Below are 20,265 nucleotides of genomic sequence, written 5' to 3'. Positions count from 1 at the left end.
ACCCTTGCAAGGTATTTTTGCAAAGAAATGCTTTTTATGATGACCTGTATAAAGCGTCACCCAGTGAGTGGCAGGAGTAGTTATTTCCTACTTGCTAGCTTGCCATACAGTTTGTTCAGCTCAGATCCATTGTTCTTTGCAGGTAGTTATTGCCCTTTTATCCCCAATTCCCCTCTTTTCTTTTTTCTTATGTACATGAGAGATAATGCATACAGTAATGATTAAAAACATTTAACAGCACAGCTGTTCTTTTACTTTTCCAATAATCTTGAGTTTTATTTAATTGCTTTGCTCTTGGTCATGTGCAATTACACTGCGGTAATATTAATTGCTTGTCAAATCTTGTATCTTTTTTTTCAGTTCACAATTAACTTGATATTTTGAAACCATGTGATATTATTTGGGCCACCTGCTATAATTAGAGTTTATGAAATGTGTACATTTGGGCTAAATGGACCATTGGTATGACCCAGTATGGCTCGTCTTATGTTTTTTGTGGTGATAAAGAAATATGATGAAGAGAAAACAACAGAAACAGATTTTGTTTCAGCTGTTTCAAGAAACATAAAACACAATTGTAGCAGCCTTTAAAAAATGGACCCACCTGAACAGAATGGGAAGGGCTGCCTGGCAGAGAGACAGAGGTTGTCCCAGAGGGGACACTGTAGGCTTTGAGGGCAAGTGAAGCTGTTTGGAAGCAGCCCTGTTGGAAGTGGGAGGGGTGATGTAACCCCAGCTAAGTTTTGAAAGAGAGCAGCCCGGGAAGGGCTCTGAGCTGGGATTGGCTAAGAGGCGTGGATAAAAGGGGAAGCAGTTTTTCTGGGGTGGGGGGGGGACAACAGAGAGAGGGGGTTGAGGGACAGGCTGGAGATCGGATTCAGAGTTTCAGCACAGTGGCCCCTTGGAGAGCCCCTGAGAGAGATCTGCAGGAGCAGCAGTGAAGAAGCTGCGGCGGCAGGATCAGGCAGGGACTGCTAGTGTGGAGAATCCAAGTCTGGAGGGACCTGACTGCAGCTGGTGTGGCTGGGTGAGCACAGCAGAGCCGGGGTGGGGACTGCCGGAGTCTGCCCTAGTTTCCCTGATGGGTGAGGGGCCCCAGGGGCAGGCAAAGCCCAGGGAGGGGCTGCATTTGCCAGGGCTATGAGGCTGTGTGGGGCTGCTATGAGGCTGTCTGGGCTGCTATAGCCTGCAGCCCAGACACTGCTCACAGCAGAACCAGGGAAAGGGTCAAAGGCAGGGGAAGGCTGTCTTGCAGGAACTGCAGAGGAGCTGCTGCTTGGTGCCCAGAGACCCCAGGAACACAGAGACGGGCACCAGCGCCAGGGAGCATCCACAGACCACGTGCAGGGACACAGACAGTCCCGCTTCCTGAGATACCCCGCCAGGGCAGTGCACACGGGATCCCCAGAACACCGTGTGCAAGTGAGAGACTGTGTAAATAAGTTTGTCACAGGGCACCTCGGTGCCCCTGCTCCTAGAAAGGAGAAACTGCCAGGGAGCGAGTGAGTGCACCCCGGCCTGACATAACGAGCCCAGCTGAGGCTTGCTCAGGTAATGAGCGCAGCTGCAGGTTGCCGGAGCAACCAAGGGGAGCCAGCTGGCCAGAAGGGGGCAGGGCCTGCCCCTTATAAAGCCCAGGGCCGAAGCCAGGCTGGCAGTTCTCTGCCAGCAGCCTGGGAGGCAGGAGCTCTGGGAGTGAAGATGTGGAAAGGAGCAGGACGTGCAAGTACAGCTCATGATAGCCCTGAGAGGATGGGCACTAGAGTTTAGCCATGCGGCTTGTGGTTATGTTACAGCCTAGGGGCTTGTGGTTTTGCTTTGTGTTTGTGCTATTACACCCAGAGGCTTGGGCGAGGCTGTAGGGGTTGGAGGAGGCCTCAATTATAGGGACCCCAGAGAGTGTGGGGTGCCCTAGCGCCAAGAGGGCGCATTATTTGCATAGCGCCAGGGAAGGCGCAGCTCACACGCCAATGCGTGAGCAACTGGCGGCGAGGAGCGCAGCCAGTGGGTCGCAGGCGCAACCCGTAGATTGCGGATGGGGACCTAGACCCCGGATTGCGTGTGGGGGAACATAGACCCCGGCTCCAGGAAAGGGGCGGTATTATTGAGTAGCCCAGTGTGGGCACGGCGAGCCCCAAAGAGGGGGAGCGCCATACTGAGCAGCCCTAGAGAGAGGGGCAATTACTGAGGAGCCCGAGACGGGCATAGCGAGCCCGGCCGCAGGCTAGTGTGGTAACACCCCTCAGACTGAGGCAGGGCGCTGCGGTTGCCCTGAGAAGACAGTAGCAGCGCGGTGAGCCAGGGTCAGAGAAGGTGCCCGTGCGGTTGGCCCATAGGACTGGAGGCCCGCTAGAGAGTCCTTGAGCGGAACCACACCGGCAGGGGAGGCCCAGAGTGGGCTGGACAAGAGTCCCAGCCAGAGGCTGGGCATGAGAGAGGGAGCCCAGAGTGGGCCACATTAGAGAGGAGGCCCGGGAAGCGGGCGTACAGACCGGACAACGTCTATTACATCTGCGAGGCTTGGGGCGTGGTATTAGGGGCAGGTAGGAGCCACGCATAGCCCATAAGGCTGGGGTGCTTGGGTAGCGCCCATTGTACGGGGAGACCCACGAGGGGTCCAGGAGCTTACGTGCCCGAGGAAACACAAGGCAGCCTCCCTATTACATATTCCATCAAGACGTGGCGGGCGAGAATGGAGGGTGCCCTCGGGCCGAAGTAGCGTGGTGAGAGGGCCTCAAGGAGATCACGGCCCTCCGTGAGGACCCCGCCGTGACAAAGTTCTTGAGGGTTTATTAGTCGGTATATCCATGTGCTTATTTAATGATTATTTGTTATGTTGTAAATAATTAAATCTTGTAAATAGTTTGAGAACTGTCTGCAAGGGTGCTTGATTGTAAGGGGAGGCTCTCCGCTTGGGGGCACTGCAGCAGCTTCCCAGGGGGGCTGGGCAGGGCTACTGGCTACCGGGTACCCCAGGATCCCATTATTCAGGTGAGGGCACATGTAGTGTTGCATCCAGGGTTACACACTGTTCAACGTATATTTATTTATAAGGTGTATATGCCATCCTTCAAGCTTTATAATTTTGCTGTGTCTTGTTAAGATTTTATGCCTGTTTCCAAGAGGTGATCAAAATTTTATGTACCACGAGATACAACCAATTAAGAGTTGGGCCTGCACTGTGCAATTTAGATTTTAGCGTCCCCAAAGCTCAGATGGGGTTTAGATGTGAGAGTGTGCCTCAGTGCATTTTAGTAATAGGGGCCAATTTCAAAATGTGGGGATGCATCCAATATTTCTCCTTTACTAAAGGAGATGAGGTGGTGAACTTTGTTTGGGTAACTGAATTTAACCTGAAGAAGTAGTGTCACCTACTGGAAGGGCCCTACTGGAACTTCAAGTGATGTAGGTACAATTCCAGATTGTGCCACTGGGGTGCCAGGTGACCTTGAGCAATCAGTTCTTCCCGTTGTCTCAAATTTCCACGTTTGTAAAATGGGATGATGTTATTGATGTCCTTTGTAAGGAGCTTGGAAATCCATGGATTTTAAGGTGGGAGTCGGGTCTAGAGGTAACAGTGGTCATTCCTAAATGAAAAGGAATCTAAAGCTGTTTACAAAGAACAAATCATCTATTCTTTTGGTGTGGTATGGTATGTTGATACACAGATTACAGGGAGCATCAGAAAAATAAAAAAGACTGGCTGACTGCAACAGAAACACAGAAAATTTCATGTAGGAATTGTTTAGATTTCCAGAAGAGTTTCCAAAGAAGAAAAAAGAAACTTTGCAAAAGTTAACCTAGTTATTTTACCTTTGCCTGTGTTCCACATTTAGTTTTATTACAAGTTTAGGTACTACATAATTCCTGCAATCCTTGTTTCATATGAAGAAGTGCGAGCAATCATTTTTCATATCCTTTTGCACCATAAACAGTCTAACAGCCTTAATAAATTATATACATCCTGAGTATCGAAAAACCTTTCTTTTAATATGGTAATTTGCAAAAGGCCGTGTTCAGTAATAAAAAAAAAAAAAAAAAAAAGAGAGACCTCTATAATCTTCACTGATTGTCACAAAATCCAGTCCTCTTCTAAGGATCAGAATAATTTTCTTTTGTATTGCAGACAGAGTTTGTATTTCCACCTCTGATTACATTTTCAGAACTGCTTTGCATCAAGATGTCCTTTGACTACAAACATGATCTGTCTTGATGATTATTTCTGGAGGATATGAACTGCGCACAAAATGGAAAGTTTTTTAGACACTGACTGATAGCACCACTTCATGTACACTGTGTTAAAGAGTGATCTTTTACAGTGACTGGGCTCACCTACACGAGACTGTGCAGTGTAAATACAAGTACTGACCTGCTGCAGAGCTTTTTCATGTGCAACAACACACATGTAGATGCTGAGCCGGCTGGCTGGGGCATGTGGAATCAGAAAAAATATATGCCTTAAACTTTGATTATTTTAGTTATAAGATGACATAACCGCTTTGTGTAGAATTGCTGGCTCGGTACAGTAGAACAGATAAGGGCAAGTGTTTGTTCTTTGTAACTCTTCTGCAAATGCTTCGCTCACCGCGGCCTTGAAGGTAGAAAAAAAAAAAAAAAAAGTATGTACAAAGTAGATTTCCAGGTGCAAGAAGGAGGTTTGTGAACTAACCCTATCTCCCCCATAATTCCCATCCTGATAACAGCAAAGAAATAATGAAGTAATATTATAGCCGCTTTTCATGCTAATTTCACTATATGATCACGTGAGTTGTAAGCGACTGTTAAAAAGTATATAAGCCTCCTGATTTTGCTCTTGGGGGGGGACCCCTTCCAAGTGCTTGGGAAATCCATGTCACTTTAGAACTCCCCCTACAGCTGTAATTTCTTTTGAATAAAAGCTTCTGCTGACCTGACCCAAAAGTACTCTGTGTGTGTTTCCACAACAATTCCTGGTGCCGTGACTCGGATCCAGAACACAGGCTGAGGAAGGAGGACCGCAGGCTACCCCCCCCCCGAACCCTGAGGCGCCAAACTTGAGAGGTAAGAGACCTAATTCAAAATCTCTATTGGGGTTTCGGAGGAGGACTGCCTGTAGGCTCCCAACTTGGCCGTGGTAACTGGATCTGAACCTTGTTAAAACAGGTCAGTCTGAACCTTACTGCCGGCTAAAATTTTCTGTCTGGTAAAGGATCCCATTTTGTGTCTGGTAACGTACGTTTTAGGGAGAAACTGTTTGAGGCACCTTCATCCAACAGCACATCGGGCTTGCAGTTAATTAACTAAGGCGGTGTGGGGTAGGAGGTCTGGCTGACTGAATAAATGTGCATGTGTGTGTGTGTATTTAGAAATATGAGCCACTGACCAGGACTGAGACTACGGTTGGGCTCAGCCGCCCCAATTCTGCCTGACAGGGCAGTTTTGAAAGCAAGGGGGCCCAACTGGAACCTCGTGACCCAGTGGACAGGGCTTATTGAATGAATGTGTGTGTGTATTTAGAAATATGAGCCACTGACCAGGACTGAGACTACGGTTAGGTTCAGCCGCCCCAATTCTGCCTGACAGGGCAGTTTTGAAAGCAAGGGGACCCAACTGGAACCTCGTGACCCAGTGGACAGGGCGTCTGAGTGATTTTGTCTTTTCCAAACCCCTCGTCCCAGTAGCTTCTGCCGAAAGCAGGAGTGAAAGGATCCCTCTAGTGTTTCCCTCCCCATTTCCATTTTATGAGCCGGTGTCGGGTCAGAAGCCTTTTGTCTGGGCAGTGAAAAACTGCGGGGCAAGGCACTGAGCGGCCCGGACATCCTAAATAAGCCTCTCCTACGTCTCCCTGTGTGACTGAAAATGGGAACAAGTCAGTCTAAACAGGTTCCTGTCCCCCCTAAGGGGACTCCGGCGTACTTTATGTACACACGCTATTCTCCCGAGACTTGCAAGTACCTGGATAAGTGGAACTGGTATACTAGGGATGATCCTGTGAAACATTTTCCACAGGAAGGAACATTTGATCAGGATAAAATAGTGCACTTGAGAGGGGCGTTAGAGTCCCGTGGATCCAAAACACCACAAAACCAGTGGGACGCGTTCTTTTATTGGTATGATGAGATGTCCAAAAGGCGGACAGAATCTCAAACTAGGAGCCTAAAAGACTCTCAAGAAAAATTAAAACAGCAGTTAAAAGCTGTTCGGGAGAAATTGGCTGCTCCCCCAAATTACACGCTGGCCACCGCTCCAATGTATCCAGCATTGCCCGGGGCGCCCCCACCACCGGAGCCAGCAGAGGATATCCTTGACCTTTGTTCGAACCCCGCTCTCCTGGGACTCCCACATCAGCAACAACCGGTTCAACATCAGGCTGCAGCCCAGGCTAGTGACCCATTAGCTGAAGCTCCTTCAGTAAATCCATCCACGGAGCTTAATAGTCCGGACTCATCCACCATATCTGCCACTCAATCATCACCAGTGTGGCAATTTACTCCTGGGTCACAACCCACCACAGGTGTATTTAGAAGGATGGGAATAGGCATGGAAAGATCTCCCATCAATCTGAGATCCCGAACTGCACAAGTTTACCCCCTAAGACAAATGCCAGGCATTGGCACCGATGGACAAAATATAGTAACTGTGCATGCACCCTGGACTCCAGGTGATCTCTACAATTTAACTCAAAAGTTCCCAAAAATCAGGGAAGACCCAGAAAAATTTCAGGAAGAATTGCAGACTGTTATAAATTGTTATAATCCAACATGGGCTGACATTAATCAGCTCATGCGATCCATTTTGCCCAAGGAGACTATGCTACGTCTGTACGCTGCCTGTACTTGGCCAGATCAAAACCCAGGGATTGGCCAAGACTTTATTGACAAGAGAAATGCTTTGGTTCAGGCAGTTCTCACAATTTGCCCAAAAAAGGCAGACTGGACCAAAATAAATACCTGTAAACAAAACAAAAATGAACACCCCAGTGACTATTTAGAACGCCTCAAAGAGGCATTTGAACGATACTCAGGAATGGATAACCCAGTCGGAAATGCTAAACAAGCAATAGTGGCAGCATTCGTCCAGGGACTTAACCCTAAAATTGCTGAGAAAATTCAAACAGTAATTATTGGCTGGGAAACTAAAGATTTGACCGAAGTCCTTGCTGCGGCTAACCATTTTCATAACAAATTGGAACGGTCTAAAGACAGTGCCGAGTTTAAGTTAATGGCCTTACAGATTTCTCAGTTGCAGGGTCCAGGTAGAGGAAGGGGACGAGGACGGGGAAGGGGAGGCCCGGGTAGATTCAGGGGAAGAGATAGATCCTTGAGCCCACAAAACCCAGGCTATGGGAACCAATGTCATTATTGCAAGCAAGAAGGACATTGGAAATCAGAATGCCCCAACCGCCCCGGCCAAGGACCCAGACCCCAGCCCCCACCTCCACTTCCTGTCAATTTTCTCAGTGTTGAATAGGACAGCCTGAGGGACAGTGACATCATTGCTCCTTTGCTTGCTACTGACCAATCTGATCCGTTTGTTGAATGCCTTATTTCTGGTAAACCTGTCTCCTGTCTTGTCGACACAGGAGCGTCCCGCTCCACGCTAAAGGCTGCTGAGTTTCCTTTTCTACCTTATTCTCCTGAAACTGTAAATGCTGTTGGTATAGGCGGACAACCTATCCCACATCCCGTCTCTGAACCTGTCTCCATCTCTATTGGCCCTTTGTCTGAAAATCATGCCTTTCTTCTTAGCCCCTGTGCACCTGTCAACCTTCTTGGTAAGGACTTGCTGTGTAAACTGGGATGCGTGATTTATTGTAGCCCAGATGGTGTTTACCTTGAGGTACCGGAACAGAGGGAAACCGAGCTTGTGGCTTTGCTAACCCAGGAGTACTCTGATTCTGACACTTCCTTCTTGCAAGAGGAACTGTTGGCACGAGTACCTCCACAGCTGTGGTCCACCCATGCGAATGAAGTGGGGCACATGCTGAGTGCTGAACCAGTGCGTATCATCCTGAACCCTGCCAAGCCACTTCCTCGTGTCCCACAGTACCCCATCTCAAAGGAAGCTGAGGAAGGGATCAAGCCTGTCGTTTCCTCACTCCTTGAGCAAGGGATTATTGTCCCAATACGCTCCCCTTGCAACACACCTATCCTACCTGTCAAAAAACCTGGTAAAGATACGTATCGCTTTGTGCAAGATCTTCGAGCTGTAAATGCCGCTGTGTTACCCGCTTTCCCCGTGGTCCCTAACCCTGCCACTATTCTTTCCTGTATCCCTTCAGATGCTACATATTTCACAGTAGTGGATCTTTGTTCTGCTTTTTTCTCTATCCCCGTTCATAAGGATAGCCAGTATCTGTTTGCATTTACTTATCAGGGATTTCAATATACCTGGACAAGACTCCCTCAGGGATATACAGAGTCCCCAACCCTGTTTTCCCAGATCCTAAAAAAAGATTTGGATCCTATCACGTTCAAAGGGGGGTCCACCCTTGTTCAGTACGTTGATGATCTATTGTTAGCCTCACCCACTTTAGAGGCCTGTGAGCAAGATACTTTGACACTCCTCACAGCTTTAGCTCAGAAAGGCCACAAGGCCTCAAAATCTAAATTGCAGCTCTGCAAGTCTAAGGTACATTATTTAGGGCATGATATCTCAGCAGGAGAACGACACCTTTCCCCTAGTAGAGTTGAAGCTATCCTCAACATTCCCAAACCTATGACTAGAAAACAGATGAGGGGATTCTTAGGTGCAACGGGTTATTGTAGACAGTGGATCCTGGGTTATGCTGCTTTCGCAAAACCCTTGCAAGCATTCACTCATGATACCACCCCGGAACCCCTCCCTTGGACTCCTGAAGCCGAACAAGCATTTGTGGTCCTTAAGCAAGCCCTCACTCTTGCTCCTGCTCTTGGACTTCCTAATTATAAGAAACCCTTTACCTTGTTTTGTCATGAACGGGAAGGAATCGCTTTAGGAGTACTCACTCAGCTGCATGGTGAAAAGCATCGCCCAATTGCATATTACAGCTCTGCCCTTGATCCCGTAGCTGCGGGACTTCCTCCTTGCCTCCGTTCAGTTGCAGCTGCTGCCTTGTTGGTTGAAAAGGCAGATTCTCTAGTTTTGGGACACTCTTTAACCGTTGCAGTTCCACATGCTGTGATGGCCCTTCTGCTCAAGGGCAAAACTCAGCACATTTCCAATTCCCGTCTTACTAAATATGAGAAACTTCTACTGTCAGCTGCAAATGTAACCTTAAATCGCTGTTCAATTCTGAATCCTGCGTCACTTCTGCCTATTGCCTCTGATGGTGAGCCTCATGATTGCCTGTCTATCACAACTCAATTGTTAACCCCTCGAACTGACCTCAAGGACATTCCTATCCCGAACTCTGACCTTGTTTTGTTTGTTGATGGTTCCTGTCTTAGAAATGATGCAGGCAAATTAGTTGCGGGATATGCAGTATGCACTCAGTATGCTGTTTTGGAAGCCTATTCTTTACCCCAAGCTCGTTCTGCTCAAGTTGCTGAACTCATTGCTTTAACACGTGCTTGCATTCTTGCAAAAAATCAAACCACAACCATTTATACTGACTCTAAGTATGCTTTTGGTGTTGTTCATGATTTTGGACAAATCTGGAAACAAAGAGGGTTCCTCACTTCATCAGGGACCCAAATCAGTCATGGTTGTTATGTAAAAGCGCTCTTAGAAGCTGTTCAATTGCCTCTTGCTATTGCTATTGTTAAATGTAAAGCTCATGAGAAACCCTTTGATGATGTCACACGAGGAAATGATCTGGCAGACTGTTCTGCCAGAAATGCGGCCCTTTCTGGCCCACAGGCTCCTAACTCTGTTTTTGTGTGTTTTTCAGCAGACCAGTCTCCTTTGGCTAGCCTTTCAAGTCTGGCCCTTCTTCAAAATCAGGCCCCAAAAAAGGAAATAAATGACTGGCTGCGTGCAGGATGTTCACTGCACCCCGACTCTCTCTGGCACGGCCGTCTGGTGGCGCCTAGAGAGCTTTTGCCACATCTTGCTCGTTTAACCCACTCTGTGGCCCATACGAGCAAAGGAGGAATGATTGCTACAGTACAAAGAAATTGGTTTGCCCCAAATTTTCCTTCCATGGCACAACAGTACTGTAGCTCCTGTCCCATCTGCTTAGCTCACAACATTGGGCAACGGGTAAAAACGACACCCGCAGCCCATCCCCCTCCATGGGGACCGTTTGTAAATCTGCAAATTGATTTTGTGCAGCTACCTAAGTGCTGTTCTTATGAGTACATTCTTGTTATTATTGATGTGTTCTCTGGATGGGTGGAAGCCTACCCATGCGTACGTGCTGATTCCATCACTGTAGCAAAGAAATTGCTCAAAGAATTCATCCCTAGATTTGGATTGCCTCTCACAATAGATAGTGACCGTGGCACCCATTTCACAGGACAGATAGTAAAAAACATCTGCCAAGCACTCAACATACAGCAACACCTACACTGTAGTTATCATCCACAGTCAAGTGGTGCTGTAGAACGTAAAAACTCTGATTTAAAAACGCGCATTTCGAAGATTTGTGCTGAAACAGGCCTCAAATGGCCTGATGCACTGCCCATTGCTCTTATGCACATTAGAAACACTGTTAACAGAAAACATGGCCTAACCCCTTATGAAATACTCATGGCACGACCCATGAGGATGCCAGCTACACCACCTGTTGCCCCTCACCAAACAGACCTACAATTAACTGATGAAACTGTACTAAATTATTGCAAGGCATTAATGAAGTATGCCAGGTCTGTTCATTCACAGGTCCAAGAAGCCTTACCTCAACCACCGGATGTTCCCTGTCACAACCTCGAACCAGGGGATTGGATCTACGTAAAGGTCTATCAATGGAAAAACGCACTTCAACCCAGATGGAAAGGACCTTTCCAGGTACTTCTAACCACTAATTCTGCTGTTCGTTGCCAAGGTCACCAAACGTGGACTCACGCCTCGCACTGCAAGAAGGTATCACCTCCATTGGACCCCGAAGCAGCTGTATTCCAACCAAGGTTGGGATCTTTCCCTGAGGCCAAGGACAAAGACCCTCAGGACCTCACTCAGGCAAGTGAGGAGCATCAGGGTGCAAGTGCTAGTAACCTCTCCCCTGCACCCAACACCTCAGCCCAGCCGGATTCATCAGTTGAAGAACGAAGATATCATCTTCGGCCTCGAAGAAAGTGAATGCTCCCATTCGGAAGATCACCACCTCGATCAAGACCAAGAGCCGACATTATCAGTCCTTTAGGTAACTTGAGCCCAGAGGACGAAGAAAGACTTTGGCTGCCATCCTGGGTTTGGCTGGTAGTGTTCTTTTTCTTACTGGTGCTGGTTATGTTTGTTGTTAAGATTCTTTGTCCCTCCTGTATCTAAAAATGGCACTGATATCCTTATATATCACACTTGGGTATCTCAGTATCACCCAAGGGGGGTGGGAGAAAAATTTGTATTTGCAGATCTCCCATGCAGTGGCTCAAGCTGGAAATAAAAGTGACTGCTGGATATGCTCTCACAGCCCAGCACACCTACACCAAGGAATCCCAATGATCGGAGTACCAATATCCCTCCAGCAATGGGGAACAATAAACGGCGGCTTCGTTAGACACTACTCGTTAGCTGCCCATCGGTCCGCTCCTAAAGAATGGAGGGCCGCCCCTGCTAACTGGATAATCTCCCCAAGAGTAGAGGCGCCTTTCTGTTACAGATCCAACAACACCGGAGCTTATAATAAAGCCACACCTGTAGGACACTACCCTCATTGCCTAACTACTCTAGATTATAGCCCTAGTAGCACCAGTGGAATCCTGTTGGGTAACGTACCCTCTCTCAATTGTACAGGATTCATGGTCTACAACTTTTCTAAGGAACCTCATGTTGCTCTCATTGCAAACAGATCAGAATTTTACATTCACTCCAATTTTACTTCTTGTAATATATCTCGGTCCAGCAGAATAACAGCTGAACGTGGACCGTCCTATACGATGCATATCAATCGAAAGTGCCGGATAGGGCACAACAACTGTCGAGATTTGAGTACCCTTTCTGCCCCAGGCCTTTACTGGCTCTGCGGAAACAGGGCTCATAAAATCTTGCCCTGGAATTGGGTGGGGGCATGCACTCTTGGACGTGTTATCCCTGGTTTCGAAATGCATAGTGCAATGTATGTGGAACAAGTAAAAAATGTCAACCATCACATGAAAAGGGCGGTTAACCCCTTAGCTACCAGAAACACAGGGTTCCATCGATTTGTGAGAACCTTCATACCATGGCTTGGAGTAAGAGAATTGGAACTAGCCATAATTAACATTTCAGCCACAATGGAAGCTATGGGAAATGCCACTGCGGATGCAATTCAGGCTCTGCAAAAAGAGATCTCCCAGATCTCACAAGTAACTATACAACACCGCATAGCCCTAGATTACCTATTGGTATCCCAGGGAGGAGTATGTGCCTTAGTAAACTCCACCTGTTGTGTCTATGTCAATCAGGACATGCGAATCGAAACTGACATTCACAAAATCCGAAATCAGTTAAGGGTCCTACATCAAGTGGCCTCAGAAAATACTGACTGGGGTCTAGAAGAAATGTGGTCTTGGCTAATCTCCTGGCTCCCAGATTTCGGGGCCCTTGGCAAGAAAATCCTGTATGGAATATTGTTTGTCTTGATAGTTCTGATAATGTTCTATGTCTTAGAGCAACTGATCCTCTGCTGCGTGAAAGCCAGCAGGGGAAGCTTTAGCAAGGCAAGAAAACCCACAGCAGAGTCTAGAATAATGGTGTTACAAAAGTGTGAGCAGATTGAAAGAAAACATGAAAGGCTGCATGATGAAATAGAGAGGCTCATGAGAATGGAAATTTAAGGCTAAAGTGAGACTAAATAGTCTCAAAGGGGGGGGCTGTGGAATCAGAAAAAATATATGCCTTAAACTTTGATTATTTTAGTTATAAGATGACATAACCGCTTTGTGTAGAATTGCTGGCTCGGTACAGTAGAACAGATAAGGGCAAGTGTTTGTTCTTTGTAACTCTTCTGCAAATGCTTCGCTCACCGCGGCCTTGAAGGTAGAAAAAAAAAAAAAAAAAGTATGTACAAAGTAGATTTCCAGGTGCAAGAAGGAGGTTTGTGAACTAACCCTATCTCCCCCATAATTCCCATCCTGATAACAGCAAAGAAATAATGAAGTAATATTATAGCCGCTTTTCATGCTAATTTCACTATATGATCACGTGAGTTGTAAGCGACTGTTAAAAAGTATATAAGCCTCCTGATTTTGCTCTTGGGGGGGGACCCCTTCCAAGTGCTTGGGAAATCCATGTCACTTTAGAACTCCCCCTACAGCTGTAGTTTCTTTTGAATAAAAGCTTCTGCTGACCTGACCCAAAAGTACTCTGTGTGTGTTTCCACGACAGGCACAAGGGTACTTCAGTGCAGGGGCTGCCTGCCAGCTATCCCCACACTGGAGCACCCTCATGCCCTGGCCAGCCCCTCCGCAGCACATTGAGCCAGATCAGAGCAGTCCCGGGGTGGCAGGCTGACCCCCTGGATCCCCTACCAGCCAGGGCTGCTCCTACCTGGCTCAATGTACTGCGGTCCTTGGTGCATGTTCAAACCTGGCTACCAGGAACAATAAACTCTGGCACGATATGCACCACAGTTTATTGCTATGCATTAACAGCATGTATAGATGCATTCACTGTCAGTTACTTCCTTGTTTTGGACAGGGGAAGATGAAGTTTGGTAGTCACGTGGCTAAAGCCAGAGTGGGAGATAAAAAACAGTTCTATTTCCAGCTTTGCCAATTACTTACTGTCTGATGCTGCAAGTCACATGCAGTATGAGGTATGTTGAATTCTGCCTGCTGGACATGCACCACACTTGCTGTGAGGGATTCCATATACTGAATGCCATGTGCTGTTAGTTTTCTGGAGCCAGGAAGAGTTTAGGCCCAGTTTATGTCTTTCAGCCTATAGGCCCTTAAGTACCTATTTCAGGTAGAAACCAGCAGCACAGACAGAAATGCAGCTGCCGGTTTAACTCATGGCGCCTCATAGAAAGCACCATGGGTTAGACTGACCCCTTGACCCAACAGATATTAGCTGTTGGGTTGGGAGAGTAGGGAACTGAACTTCAATTTGGGGCTGATCCAGTGAGATAGGCTATCTGTCTGCAGCCTCCTCCCCTAGCCCTGTCCCCTTGTCCCTCCCTGGTGATGTCTCAGGATGGGAAGGAAAAAAGGCAAGGGAGGGAAGTCTCTTCTGGGGTTTGCCCAGCTGTCCTGGAGGGTTGCGGGGTGAATTGAAGCCCCACACCTCAGGGAGTTGGGGGGGGGGGGGAGGGCTCCAATCCACCTGTGCCCTGCCCCAACCCAAGCTGGGCAAACCCCAGAATGAACCACCCTTCCCTGCTTTCGCCCCATCCCATCCTGAGACAGCACTGGAGATGCGACTTGGCTGCTTCAGCCCAGCTGTTGGAGCAGACAGAAGTTAATGAAGGCACTCTGCTTTGGAGTGCTTTCACTAGAACCTTCATATAATGAGGGTTAATTTGTTGCGTGATTGGAGCACTCTGCAGCCATGCAGTTCTGTTTGGGAATGGCTGTGGAGCGCTTTCAAGGGGATGACTGTGCTACAAATGTAATTTCTGTCTGCGCTTCTGGTTCTGATAAACTTGTCAATGGGAATTCTGCTGCATGCAGATATACCTTAGAAGCAGGTTGAACACTTATTAATATAAAGATAACTAGCAAGTGTTGATTTATTTCCGTGCTTTGATTTCCTTATGTTGGAGCATTTGGGGAACTTTCATGCTGATCCTTTGGCTGTTTAACAGCCTTCATATCAAGGATCTTCATATCAAGGATCTTTTTTCCCCTCTGCACAAAATGAATTTTCTCTGAGCTTGGCTGATCTAGCAGCTAAACCTATGTCCACAGAACCATGCCAATGCTTTGTCTCCCTACTCTGAAACCACACCCCCTCTTCTTTTCTCTTTCTCCTGTTAACAGCTTCCATAAAATTTCTTCTCTTTGTTCTTCTTCTGAGTCTCCCTTAAACCTGTTTTGTCACCTTTATCCCATTGTCTTCCTGAAAATTTTCCACTCTCCAAAATCCCTGCATTCTGATGAGGACCTTGTCAGACTGGTTTCCTTGTTCAGACAATCTCCTTAGCATATGCATTATTTGGAGTTGTTTTTACCTTGAATGCCTAATGAGGTTTAATGACTTATACTGTTTCTGGTCTGGGAAGGATGGGGCATTATGCTGACAATATGTGGTGGATCTCCTATCTACACAGAGGCATTTTATAATATAGTAGTTTCATAACTATTTCTTAACATCAAACAGAATTTGTAAGTTGTACATATATGCCCACATCATCATGCATTCAAAGACAGGCAAAGGCCTTCCCTTTGGAAACTCTGCAGAAGATTTTGCCAGTCATTTTTGGGTGCTCAATAATGAAGACTGTTCAAAGGAGAATATGAGCAGTGGTTGTTCTTTAAAGATATGCTTTTAATACTGCATTCCCAGGAAATCTGAGTACTCAGGCTTCCGCCTCTGGCTTCTACAGATTTTCAAATCTTCACAGCTGTTTAAAACTCCATAGTTCTGGTGCTGCAATGTGAAGGAGAATAATTAAGGCATCTTGCTGGGGTCCAGAGGTGTGAATTAATGTTTTCCTTAGGCTTAGGGTTCCTGTGAGAGATTCATGATCATTCACAGTTTCTCAAGCAGAGTGACTGGGCAGCCCAGGCACTTCTACACCATCAATTTTGTTCACAGAATTTCTAGTTTTTACTGTAGCCTCATAGTTGGAGTTTGTCTAAATTAGGGGGCAGCTGCCACCCTAACTATGGTGGCAGAGCTATGTCAGCAGATCCCCCTAATAGGGATGAAGCATGTGGTGGCAAAAGGCAGTTTCTGCTGGTGTAGCTATATCACCTTTCTTATCTCTTGGAACTAGCCACCTTCTGTCAGCAAAGCTATATAGCCAGTTGTGTGTTTTTGCCAGCATAACTATACAGCCAACATAACTAGGCTTGCAAAACTTTGTGTTGTATGTCCAGATTTTAGACTGGGACTTTTGTCCCTGTGGAAAAGATTTTAACTCTTTTTGCCTTCTGCAACTACAGTCAGACAGCTCTTTTTAAAGCAAGAGGGTATAAGGTTAGGCTCTACATTCCTGATCTTTTGGGAAGATTAGATTCTTATCCTAGAAAAATCCTGATTTTCTTTCCTAGAATGAGATATATTGAACACTACTCATGATACAACCTGGACTTGGTACTGATCTTTGTTATATGTATGTATCAGAATTAAATTAATTGAAGTCACTTGGACTTGCTGTGTAACTGAAATAATTATCTGGTCTCATTTCACATCAGTTGTGTATTGCTTTTCCACAAATTCAACATGACTGTTCTGTATGTCTGTCAAGGAAGAAGAGGAAGGCTGAATTCAATGCTATCAGAATGACCTTTTGAGGTTTAGTTATATATACAATTCTATTCCATCATGGGTTTACACTCCTACCTGGGTGGTAGCACTGTTAATCATGTTGTACTTCTGAGAAAGCAAAAGGAAAGAGAAGATTGAGAATCTTCTGAATTTCTTCCAAATATGCCATTCCCCAAAGTTGACAAAAAAAAGGCAATAATACATCCAAATACTGAAAGCTTGAGATTAGAACCCCTCCATAACTATCTTGAATTTGGCAGGATCTCCAGCTGAGAACCACTGGAATGCTGCCTCTGCTTGCCACAATGGTTCTGAACCAGGGTGATGCCCCATGCTTCTGCCTGTGTCAAGGTTATCTGCCTAAACCAGGCAGGAGCATGATGAGTTTTGTACTCTGGGCAAAACTTGCCTGTGCCCCTGGGGCAGTGTGTGGAGGGGAAGGAGGGTGGTTTTACCTGTCCTGGGTGTCCCTATGCCCAGCTTCTCCAGCCAGGCACAGCAAAAGGCTGCTCCAGCACAGCAGGACTCTCTTGGCTGAGCAGTATAAAAGGCTGCTGTAGCCCAGCGTGACCCCTCCAGCTGGGCAGTGCAAAGAGCTGCAACTGGAATGCCAACTCTTGCCACAGGAGTATAGGTTTTAGCCATGTTGGTCTAAGGACATAGGTAGACAGTTGGTGTGCAGATGCTTTCTCTGCCTGACAAAGGGTATTTATACCCAAAAGCTTGCTAAGAAGAATTTTTCCAACTATTTGAGTTGGTCTAATAAAAGATATCAGATATACTCAAAGAACTCTTGACACAGCCCTTCCAGGTCTGGCCTTACATGCTTCTCCTGGAAGCAGAGGGGCGTGGGACAGTTCTACCTGCCTGGCTTCAGGAGGTGCATGTGGGGTCAAGATCAGGAAAGCCTCCAAGATCTCCAGGAAGAGAATGGGTTTCAGCCAGCTCCAGCCACAGCTGCTTCTCAATTTGTCTCCGCAGGAAGTGCCTGGGGTATTTTATCTTGGCTGTGGCTGCATCCAAGTAGCAACACCCCTGGAAGACTCTCACAGCACCCTAAAGTACCAGATCACCCCAGTTGAGAACCACTGCCCTAGAGGTTCTACAGTGAGACTTCTTAAAGTTGAAAGGAACATCTTTTTAATAGGGGGAGCAAGCAGGGTGATTTATAAGTACCTCCACATAATGCTGGAGACAGGAAGTATGGGGCATTGAAAAGGCTGGCAATAGACAGGGACAGATCCACAGATTCGGTGTGGGGTGTAGGGTGGTCGGCAGGGTGGATTCAAGGGGTGTGCAGTAGTACAGTTGCACCTCCCACTTTTGCCTCTGGCTTACTGCTGAGAGCTCTTTGTGGACACGGAACATGTGCAATGGTTTTTCCATCACACTTCCCTTTTTGCCAACCTGGATCCACAACAGATGGTTAGTCCATGTTCCTTAGTGCTGCATCTGTGCTGTACAGCAGCATATCTAAGCACAGTGTACCCTAGTGCACCCCAGAACCTCTCCCTGTATTTACACTTGGTGGTAGGTTTAGCAGGATTGATAGACTTCAGTAGCAAAAGAATATGGAACATTTTGCCACGAGGAAGTTCTATATCATCAAGACAATGGCTCAGAGTATTGCCAACTATGGTGGAAAATTTCTGGGGGTTCCTTGTTCAATCTGAATGCATGTTACTAAATTACAAGTAACACATCTTCATTCTGTAAGCTTCTGAGTGTATCCTGTACTTTGTGCCATTCCACTGAGTTCAGTGAAATGACAATGGATGGATATAGTGGAGGACCTGCAGCAGAACAGTTGAGCAGTGGTTACAGTGTTTCCTGTGGTGCTTGCTAAGGTGAAAACTATTTCAGCATACACTAGATTTCCTTATGGCAGAAATGTGAACCTAGCTAGTTATTTTACTTCTGTGCAATTTCAGTTGCCTTGCAATCAAAAGGCATGACAGCCCTTAGTACTGTTTTTCTTCCATTTAGGTCCAACACTAAGATATATAATTTATGGAAACAAGTGCATTTTTCCCATGTTGCCCAGTGTTTGATGAAAGCTCTCCTCGTACCAGGTCCCTAAGCCACTGCCCCTTCTTAAGATTCTCTTTAAAAAAACAGAAAACCTCTTTTCCTATATAACTAACAAATTATCATTACCTGTATTTCCCAGGGCATTTTGTTTTCTAGACCATTTGTTTGGTAGGTCCTAGATAAATATCTCAGTAATGCCAACTAAGTACATAAAGCTGAGCACATGCACACAGATTTGGAGGATTAGATGCTTAGATTCAAGCTCACTGAGGCAGAGACTGCTGTTATATTTGTTGAAGTCAAACACATTTTTTAAAAAAATGCTGGCCCATGAGTTGACATTTGGGTTGCCAACTCTGAATCTATTCCAGGAACCAAAGTGCCTGCGGCACACAATGCAAATGTGCCTGCATGCTTGCATATATCAGTTATGGATTACGGTGCATAGATTTTATGCCAGGAAGGCAAAGGCATATTACTATTACATTTTAAAAACCTACTGGACTACTATAGAAATTGGATTCAACATTTATTTTAATGAATGCCCTATCACGCATCTCCCAGGTGACTCTCAACCGTCTCCTTGAGATTTATATCTAATTCCTGGAGACTCCAGGGCAGCCCTGGAGGGTGTCAGCCCTAGATGATAACCAGCTGTTGACATTTTTGAAACACTGAAGTCTGAGAAGGAGAAAAGAAGAAAGAAACTTACAACAGCTGATACTTTTGGACTGCAATCATATTTTTCCTAGAGGTTTCCTCTTTGAACAGTTTTTTTTTTTTGACCTGGTATAATTATGTTGGTTAGAAAAGTGATATTCTACTGAATCAATTATCCTGGTCCAAACCCTTTTCTGGACAAAGTTATATGGGTGTATAGCAAAAGGGAATGGCCTGTTCTCCTTTCTATAGGGGACTAGGTAAGTAGCTTAATGGATATTTCCCCCCATTTAACTGCATCCAATATGGGCTATTGCTTTAAAGCAATACCAATATGGGTAAAGGAGTATGATGTGTGAGTGTGTGTGTGTGTACACAGGGGTGTAGGTTGTAGCCATGTTGGTCTAAGGACATAGGCAGGTGAGATTCTTTGGGTAAATCCGGTACCTTTTATTAGACCAACTAAAACAGTTGAAAAAGTTATTCTTTGCAAATTTTCTGGTACAAACACCCTTCAGCAGCCTAAAGAAGCTGCTTCCTCAGGCTGACAAAGGGTGTTTGTACCCAAAACCTTGCAAAGAACTTTTCCAACTATCTTAGTTGGTCTAATAAAAGATATCTGATTTACCCAAAGAACTTTGCTTCCCTCTGTGTATGCAGTCCCTTACTAAAGCTCCTGCCCCACCTGGGACTGGTTATAAATATTGAATCATGCTAAAGTAATGACTGGTAGTCCAGTAAGAAGACCACCTCTTGTTCCTGCGGGTGAAATCTGGGTGCTGTTATGTGCGAGGGCTTCCTCTGCTTTTGCTTGCCCTGATGCCTGGCAGAGAGAGCAGGGTTTTTGGAGGTGCTCCTCACACACAAAGGGCAGGTGCCCAGACTGGGAGCACTGGGGGTTTTGGGTTCCTCCACAGCAGGGTGGAGTCACCGGTGCCGCCTCGCCCAGCAGCAGTGAAGGGTTTAATCCACAGCCCACTTGAGTCCCCGAGGATCTCCACGCACCACCCTGGCCTCTGGGGCACAGCAACACTCCCCTGGAACGTGGCCCCCACAGGCCCCTTCGCCTCAATAGGCCGGGCTGCCGCAGCGGCCCGGTCC

At 46.4% G+C, this 20,265-nt stretch overlaps 1 protein-coding gene across 4 annotated transcripts; it reads left to right on the top strand.

Annotated features, from left to right (window-relative positions):
* The first annotated feature begins 839 nt into the window (after window positions 1-839).
* On the top strand, window positions 840-16,355 carry LOC132250831 (syncytin-A-like). 4 transcript variants are annotated; one of them, XM_059728576.1, is made up of 3 exons: window positions 840-1,027; window positions 4,899-5,040; window positions 10,783-16,355. In XM_059728576.1, exon 3 carries the CDS (start codon window positions 11,391-11,393, stop codon window positions 12,873-12,875), a length of 1,485 nt encoding a protein of 494 aa, XP_059584559.1. In that variant the 5' UTR covers window positions 840-1,027; window positions 4,899-5,040; window positions 10,783-11,390; the 3' UTR covers window positions 12,876-16,355. The 4 variants fall into 4 exon arrangements, with proteins under 4 accessions (XP_059584559.1, XP_059584581.1, XP_059584613.1 ...); XM_059728598.1 differs by having other exon boundaries at window positions 10,767-16,355; XM_059728630.1 differs by lacking the exon at window positions 4,899-5,040 and having other exon boundaries at window positions 10,946-16,355.
* Window positions 16,356-20,265: the final 3,910 nt, after the last annotated feature.

This window comes from Alligator mississippiensis, chromosome 1, assembly GCF_030867095.1.
Source record: "Alligator mississippiensis isolate rAllMis1 chromosome 1, rAllMis1, whole genome shotgun sequence".
Classification (NCBI taxonomy): Eukaryota; Metazoa; Chordata; order Crocodylia; family Alligatoridae; genus Alligator; species Alligator mississippiensis.
The sequence above is the reverse complement of the archived record's forward strand: the minus strand, read 5'-3'. Positions and strand labels throughout refer to the sequence as shown.

Excerpts from the sequence above, each read along its gene's own strand:
- LOC132250831 (XM_059728630.1), top strand. The coding sequence starts at position 11,391 with ATGGCACTGATATCCTTATATATCACACTTGGGTATCTCAGTATCACC.